The sequence below is a fragment of the Manihot esculenta genome, chromosome 6, assembly GCF_001659605.2.
Source record: "Manihot esculenta cultivar AM560-2 chromosome 6, M.esculenta_v8, whole genome shotgun sequence".
NCBI lineage: Eukaryota > Viridiplantae > Streptophyta > Magnoliopsida > Malpighiales > Euphorbiaceae > Manihot > Manihot esculenta.
In genome coordinates this window covers 15,425,500-15,434,180 of record NC_035166.2, presented here as the reverse complement: position 1 = coordinate 15,434,180, position 8,681 = coordinate 15,425,500, and the positions used below count along the sequence as shown (strand labels likewise).

Genomic DNA, 8,681 nt, shown 5'->3' with positions numbered 1-8,681 from the left:
AAAATATTAATGAGAAAGTTTTCACTGTAATAAAAAAAATTCATACATTCATATAAAAATAAATTATTAATTATACGTATAATAAATATATTTAAATAAATTTGAGAGATTTTAATTTTTTTTTAATTTTTTATTTTTATTTAAAAAAAAACCATCAACCTACCAAAAATATAAAAATATTGCATATTCTTGTCAAATTGGCTTATCCTACGCATCACATTTGTCTGCTTAAGAGCTTTCGTGCCAAAGTTCATTAATTATGATTGTTTCAGAAATTAAAAAATAAAAGCTTATAGAAAATTTCTTCTGAAAAAAAAAAAAAAAAAAGAAACGAATATTCTTTTGGACTTTATAACCTTGCTTGCTTCCATTAATTTTCTGCATGGATTCCATTGCTTTTTCCCAACTTCATACTTTTTATATTATATTATTTTTGAAATTAAAAAATAAAAAAAATATTAATTTATTACAAATTACTAAAATTTAAACACTGGATAATCCATTTTTAGCTGATGAATTAAAGAAAAATAAATTTACCATATGAACATTTTTTTAATCTAATAGCTTTACTAATTATCTATTTAAAAAATATGAAATATTGTATTTAGAACAGAAATTTCCCTAAGAAAATTAATATAGAATTAAAATATGATATCTTCTAAAAATACTAATTTATATATTTTTAAAAAAACCCTATTTGAAATTTAGAATTTTACAATAATTTAATTTAAATAATTTTTTATTGATCCTTTTATTTAAAATAAAATAAAAAGTAATCAGTGAAAATGTCTAAAAATTAAAAGGATAAAAACAAAATGATATAATAAACTAATATGAATAAATATTTATTAATTTATCTATGAATTCATTTTATTTTTGTGAAAAATATTATATTAATCAAAATAACAAAATAAGAATATCTAAATCTAAATACTTAATAAATATTATCTATTAATAAGAAAACTACATATATTCCAATTATTACCTCTCATATTTTAAATTTTTGCGAAAATTTTTATTACAAGCATATAATTAATTTAAATTTTGATAAGTTAATGACAATTTTAATTAAAACTTTAACTATTATGGTTTAGTTACCATATCCTCACAATTATAAAAGATGAATAAATGATTAGAAATAATGTAATGAAATTATTAATTCTTAGCATGTTTAATGTAAATACGAAGAAATTAATCCTATTTAATATGAAATTATTGAATAATTTAAATTAATTATTTTAAAATAAATGAAAAATAAATTAAAATTATTTTAATAAGTTTAAACTGTTTTGTTATTATTGGTATCAGAATTACTTTGAATCGAAATAATTATATCAAATTAGTGGGTCTACGAGAAAGAATTACTCACGCAGAATAAAATGAAACCGCCCGAAATACTAGCGAACTACAATATTTGAGAGTTTAATTCTGATATATCAATTATACATCGATTCAGCACAATAAAATTACAATAGGAATGTTATAAAATTGATCGGGAATAATTATTACTTTCTCATTGACCATTTATAAAAAAAAAATCCAATGATATATAATATATAATACAAAACTATTAAATAATTTAAATTAATTATTTTAAATCAAATAAAAATTAAATTCAAAAATGATTTATATTACAATATTTTTACATTATATAGGTAATTAAAAGCATTAATTTTAAAAGTATTTTAATAAATTAAATAAATTTAGCCTTAAATGTTTATTTAAAGAAAAATTACATTATTTTACATATACTTATAATAGATAAATAACGAGATCCGTTAAAATCACGACAGATATAAAATCCGTTAAAGTCATGACAGATACATTTAATTTTTTATTAGGATATATTTAATTTTTTATTAGGGTTTAAAGGATTTCTTTTCTTTTAACTCGGCCAAACAATTTTAAGCACAATATATAAAATATTATATCAAACTTCAACATCTCTCGTCTAGTTAAAACTCACAATTAAAAGGTGTATCTTTTTTAATTCATACCACTATAAAGAAGAACAATGCTAATATAACATACGTGACAGATGAATTATGAATAAGTTAACTTAATATTTATTAATTAATTATCCACTATTAATGAATTACCTAAAAATAACGCTTTTGTCCTATTCAATAGGATGTTTCATAGAGAATTTTAATTCGATCGAGAATATATATTCCTACTAAACCACTCATTAAAACATTCACTTTACTGTTTTAAAAAGCCTTAACCTCTTTAAATATAATATCTAAGTCCATTACTCTCATTTACTCTTAACATTTACTTCTCTTTAAACCAATTTTAATTCATTAACTTATTTCATCAAAATCAAATCGCTTGTACAAATGTCATGATTCTATATTTCAAATCTGGACATTATCGATGCTAATTTAAAATTTAATATAAACATTTTATTTTTACATCCTAAAATATTTAGGAGAAATTTGAGATTTTCAAAATTTCAAATTAACAATATCTAACATCATGAAACATGCAATAATCAATTTTAAAAATGTAATCAATCTTAATTACATAAGTAAAATTTAAAACTTTATTTTAAAAAATATGTTTTGTAATTATACGCTTCTAGATTTAATCACGAGCCAGTTGTGATTTGATTTTGAATATGGATTATTGATTCTGCTTCTCAATTGAAACTGATTTTAGTTAAAACTGATTTTCAATTAGAAATGATTTTAATTAAAAAAATTTTAAATTCAAAATGGTTTCATGTGGAAACGGTTTTAGTCCTCCTTTAATTTAGTATCAGTTTATTTATTTATTTTTTAAATGGGCATTGAGATCAGTTTAAAAATTTTAAAATTACAATAATTATTAACATTTATAATTTTATAGTTTTCATCCTTTATAACTAATTAAGTTTAATTAAATATAAAGAGAAAATTATTTGACATGGATATTTTAATTTTAAAAATATTATTATATAAATTATATGAAATTTATTCCAAATTCTACCAAATTTGAAATTACTTAATTTTTGTTATAATTAATTTTATAAAATTGAATTTTTTATTTAAATTAAATACATAAAATATAAAATTTAATTCAATTCTAAAAATTTTAAGAATTTTAATTCAATCAAATATAGTGTTAAGAAAAGAGGAGGCTTTCAATCCATTTCAAAAATCAAAACCATTGACTCGGATCATGTTATTGCGGTTCACAGTCCGACTCGAACTCCATTATGGAGCAGGCAATAAAGAGAGCGCGTGGGCTGAAAAAAAGTAGAATGAAATAATCGCAGAGGTTATGGGCGTAGTATAGCTTGAAAGCTGAAACAGACAAGTAAAAGCCAACCAATTGCAACACCAACACGTGTAACTACAATACAAAATACGAAAAGAAAAATCAAATTAAAATGCAATTAATTACAAAAACCAATTTACAATCAAATGATTTTAATTATTAAAAAAAATTATAAATTTCAAGAAATATTAAATAAAATCAAAGAAAAAGAAGAAGCAATAAGCCCAGACCCCTTTCCCACTTCCCCCCTAGCTACGCAGTCTGCATTCTCAAAGTCCCACAGAAAACGACCGCCAAAAAGAACTTCATCTCCTCTGCTCTCATTTCCACTCTCCTACACATGCCCAGAAATTTTTTTCTCAGATTTGAATCAAAACTTAAGACTCTTAATCCAAACAGGGAAAGATAGAGAAAGAGCGATTGATGGGTAGAAGTAAAGTTTGGAACTTGTGCATGTAAAAAGTGAGAAGGGGGAATTTTTTTTTTTTGTTTTTTTTTATATGTGTTATGGCATGCCAACAGTTGAAGAATAAGAAGAAGAAGCATCATTGTAGATGCTGTTTAGGAGGTTTTTATTCACTTCTAGATCTTTGCCAAAAAGATTTGATGATTCTTTCTTTACCAAGGCAATGAAAAGTTTCCATCTTTTCTTGTTCATCTTCTTGCTCTTCTGTGCTTCAATTGGTACTCTCTCTCTCTCTCTTCTCTTAGCTTTCCTTTTGCTTGTTTGAATTTTTGGGTTTTCTTTTGATTTTCAGTCGTTATGCTGTGTGCTTCTTGTTTCTATCTTACTTGGTTTGATCCTAATGTTTGCTTGATTGAAGGGAATTTAGATCAGTATCAGTTTGTTTTAATTGTTTTCAGCGATTGGTTTCTTGATATCGCAATCGGGCTTGGTTTTTCGTTGGGACGCTCTTAATTTTCGGTAATTTGAAAGTATGCTGACTATAGTCGACTAGAAGGCTTGAGATTATTTGTTTTCTTCCCTTTTATGGTTGCTTGTATTGTTTTGAGACAGTCGCTTCTTGTTATTGTTTTTGGAAAGAAATTAATAAATATAAGAAAATGAAATTACGAGCAAATTTTCTTGCTTTTCTTAGAATTTTAATGCATCAATTCTTTGGTGGATCTAACCGTTGGTTTCTAAGCATACAGCTTAATGGACATTTGCTTAGTGCTTCTTAATGTCTATGGATGATCCACTATTACAGAATTTTGCTTCGTGTATTATTGGTTATTGTGGATCTTTAGTTTCTTACCTTTTCCTTATTTCGTCCATCTGAGTAAATGTTGTAGAGTTCTGTAATTTTCTTTAACTCAGCTTTTCATTCATCTTTCTTGCAACTCATTAGTTTTTCATGAGAAAAATGATCAAAGCTTTCGAGAACTGTCATGGATGTTTCGAAAATAGGCAAAAAAGCTGTATTTCTTCCTCCAAGAAACACAAGGGCTTATTATAATCATCTGGGGACTGGCGAGTGGCGAGAATTTATTGCTGTCATATTTTCTTTTTACTTGCTTTTGGTGGATACAAGTGAATGATAGCTTGTTTATTTAAGCTTTCCTTTTCCCTTTCTATTTTTCCTGCAGCACCTCCAACAGTACAAGCGTTCACCGGAGCATATGGAATAAATTATGGAAGAATTGCTGATAACATCCCTTCACCTGATGAAGTTGTGACACTTCTCAGGGCAGCAAAGATAAGGAATGTTAGGATCTATGATTTTGATCATAGTGTTCTCAAAGCATTTAGTGGGACAGGCCTTGAACTTGTGGTTGGGCTTCCAAATGGCTATGTAAAAGAAATGAGTGCTAACGCAAGCAATGCAATAACTTGGGTTAAAGAAAATGTGCAGGCATTTCTACCCAAAACTAGCATTCGTGGTATTGCTATAGGGAATGAAGTTTTGGGAGGAAGTGATTACGAACTCTGGGGAGCTCTTCTGGGTGCAGTTAAAAATATTCACAATGCCCTTAAAAAGCTTCATTTAGCTGATGTAGTTCAGATTACTACTGCACATTCACAAGCTGTTTTTGCTAATTCCTATCCCCCATCTTCGTGTGTATTTAGAGACAATGTTGCTCAATTTATGAAGCCACTCTTGGAGTTCTTCTCTCAGATTGGCTCACCATTCTGCTTGAATGCTTATCCGTTCCTTGCCTATATGGGCGACCCAGAAAATATTGACATTAATTATGCTCTTTTTCAGAAAACTCAGGGTATTTACGATCCGAAAACTGATCTTCACTATGATAACATGCTTGATGCTCAGATTGATGCTGCCTATGCTGCATTAGAAGATGCTGGATATAAAAAGATGGAAGTCATAGTTACTGAGACAGGCTGGGCTTCACATGGAGATGATAATGAAGTTGCAGCAACAGCTGATAATGCAAGAACGTACAATTATAATCTGCGTAAAAGGCTCGCAAAAAAGAAAGGTACCCCTTTCAGGCCAAAAATTGTGGTAAAGGCATATATTTTTGCAATATTCAATGAGGATATGAAACCCGGTCCAACTTCTGAGAGGAATTATGGTCTGTTCAAGGCTGATGGGAGCATTTCATATGATATTGGGTTTCATGGACTTAAATCTTCATCTGCAGATTCATTGCATTTTTCTATGAAGGTATGAGTCTTTTGAAAGTAGTGAAATGTCTTTTTTGGATGGTTTCCCATTGGAAATATGAATGTTTCAAAATGATAAATCTATGTTGGAAGACTTTTTAAAAAAAAGTTAAGGTTATCATATATGTCTTCTTTTTTATAATGCCTGTTCCATGATGTTGATAGTTCCATTCTTTGTTCTGCTTTTAATTCCAACTACATAATTTTTGTTGGGTTTTAACGAAAGGTGTGAAAACACAGCGTATATGAAGGTGAATTCAAACGTGTTTCCTTAAGCAAACATCACTAGAAACAAGGACAAAATGTCTTAGATGCCTATGTGAATAAACTTATAAGGATGGGCAGGAATTCTCTTTCTGTTTTTGCAGTAGAGTTTGGCTGTATGCTTTTGAAAATTTAAACATGCTAAAATAAGTGTGTATTCAAGAATTTATTCTGCTTAAAAAGCTATGCAAAGCAGCCTGTCACAATTCCTGCTTAAAATTCCCTTTTCCTCTTCCTTCAGCAGAAAATTCACGTCAGTCCCCTTAGAATCCATGCCTGAACCCATCCAACTGACAACATTCGACCTCATCTCTAGACTTCATAAATGACTTATAATATAAGAAACCTAGAAGGTTCGAGCATTGATTGATTCACTTCTGTTCAAGGTTGAAGTTGAACTTCCCTACTTTTAACATAACTTTCAATGTTTCCGGTTTTATTTTGGATCACTCTCTAAAAATCTGAGCTGCTTTATTTTGGTGAATTTATTTAGCATAGGCATAGATATGATCTCTGAGAGAACTCATGACTGAACTTTTCAGTTTAGTTCTTGGTCCAATTCTGGTTTCTGACAGAATTTGTCATTTTAAGGTCAAACTAGAAATCAAGCCCTGTAGCAGATCTTATTCTTTGATTTAAACACAATTGTTACATTTTGCTTTGCATGCACCTCCCTGTTTTCTGTTTTGTGTCATCTAACCTGATTCTTGAACAGTTTCACAGTAACTAAACTACAACCCAAGTAGTGATTTGAGTTTAGTTGAGCCTCTCTTGCATCAATTTGTCAGATGCATCAAATGTAATAAATTTAGTAAATGCACCAAAAACAGGTGATTTATGTACCATGATCTCTGTTGTGGAAAATAAATTATAAATTTAAAATTGTCATGTTCATCATCATTGTCATTGGATAGATAGAATAAGAATAGTACTAGAGTGACATGTACTTAAATCAAGATTGCAGTATAGTTAAGTCACTGTTTGCAAATATTTTTCATAAAGGTGATGTCTATATGGTTTTGCTTCACATCATTCGTACTCAAGTTAATGAGTTTTTATTTCATGATTAGCATTCCTCTAAACTTCTATATCTTTCGAGTGGGTATACACGCTTGTTGAGAATATGTCTGAAATGCAAAATACTTATTATAGATTTTTCGCCCTTTGTTGTTTTGCATGGACAGGCTGTGCAAGGTCAAGGTTCATCCAGATCTTGTTTTTTGATACTGACAATATCTGCTGTGGCATCACTTCTGTTTTTAAGACAATGATGCTGTGCGATCATCACCATATGTTAAAAGAGTGAAACCGGCATTCAACCGTATCAGAAGTCTGAGTTCTAGGTTTGAATTCATTCATGTCACTCTTTAAAAAGTTAATACACATAAGATCTTCATCATTGTATTTGCAAAGAACATCTGCCAGAAACAATTGATAATATATTGTCTATCTCAGTGAAATGTACATTTAATTTTTGCTGGACTGAGCTTTTCTTTTCTGGGGTTGATGGTGCTTCCTGTTCTGGATGAACATGTTCACAGGTTATTTAGTGAGTCAGCAGCAGGTCAGAGATTTTAGGGGAATCTTGGCCAGGCAACATTTGAACAGGCTTATTGATTCTTTGTTGATGGTATTGAAAACCAAATACAGAGTAAAAGCTAGTGGAGGCTTGTTTGGTTGCTTGGCTGTGCAGCCATTTGACTAAGTAGTGATGGACTGAGATTTATATGCTTATATATTTGGACTTTGTCCATTACTTTTTGGAGGTTTCCTTAGACTTAAAAAAAAAATTAACAAGTTGATAATTACAATAATGAACTCTTAATTCATACTGCATTTGTAAGAAAGCATGCTTTATTATTAATTTACATTTTGGATATTCTTATCATTAGAATACATTTCTTCAGTTCATATGAATGATTGCCTCAGCAAAAGCAGAAATTGCAAAGAACCGACCACAGATTTTTATTTTATTTTTAAAACCGATATGGATTTTGGTTAGCTTTAGTCATCGGTTGATGTCAACCGCCATTATTTATTGTTTGGAGACTTTTCACGAACCATACGTCAGCTAAATATGTTGAAAAAACTTAGATTAAACTGCCTACTTTTAATGAAATTTTTCATATTAATCCATTAATAAATATGTAAAACACTTATTAATATAATTAAGTAATCATTATCATTTAAAATTAAAATTAAAAATTTCAATGACATTAATATTAAGGATAAAGGGGAGGTTCAATCTCTTCATCCTTAGTATCTATCATGGAGAGGCACAACAAAATGAGTCGAGGAATGACCGGATAGAGCTCTTATTACCTAATTTTGGTTGAATTTTTTGGTAACTGCAAACCTTTTAATCTTGTGGCAGGTATTTTTGTTCATTCTCCTATTTTGTTAAAATCTGCTATTGTAATAATGTGCTGTGAAAAAGTTAAACAGGTTAGATTTGAGAATTTTTTTATTGTTTTATTCTAACTCTGGCAAGGCATAATTTCTGTATCCAACGTTGATAGAATTGGAG

The 8,681-nt window shown here is 28.8% G+C and overlaps 1 protein-coding gene across 3 annotated transcripts; it reads left to right on the top strand.

The window, feature by feature from the left end:
- The first annotated feature begins 3,466 nt into the window (after positions 1 to 3,466).
- LOC110617531 (glucan endo-1,3-beta-glucosidase 14) lies at positions 3,467 to 8,039 on the top strand. Of its 3 annotated transcripts, none has more exons than XR_002488385.2 (4): positions 3,467 to 3,945; positions 4,852 to 5,891; positions 7,339 to 7,497; positions 7,696 to 8,039. XR_002488385.2 is itself a non-coding variant. In XM_021760383.2 (3 exons), exons 1-3 carry the CDS (start codon positions 3,816 to 3,818, stop codon positions 7,423 to 7,425), a joined length of 1,257 nt encoding a protein of 418 aa, XP_021616075.1. In that variant the 5' UTR covers positions 3,467 to 3,815; the 3' UTR covers positions 7,426 to 8,039. The 3 variants fall into 3 exon arrangements, 1 of the variants encoding a protein (XP_021616075.1); XR_002488386.2 differs by having other exon boundaries at positions 7,640 to 8,039; XM_021760383.2 differs by having other exon boundaries at positions 7,339 to 8,039.
- Positions 8,040 to 8,681: the final 642 nt, after the last annotated feature.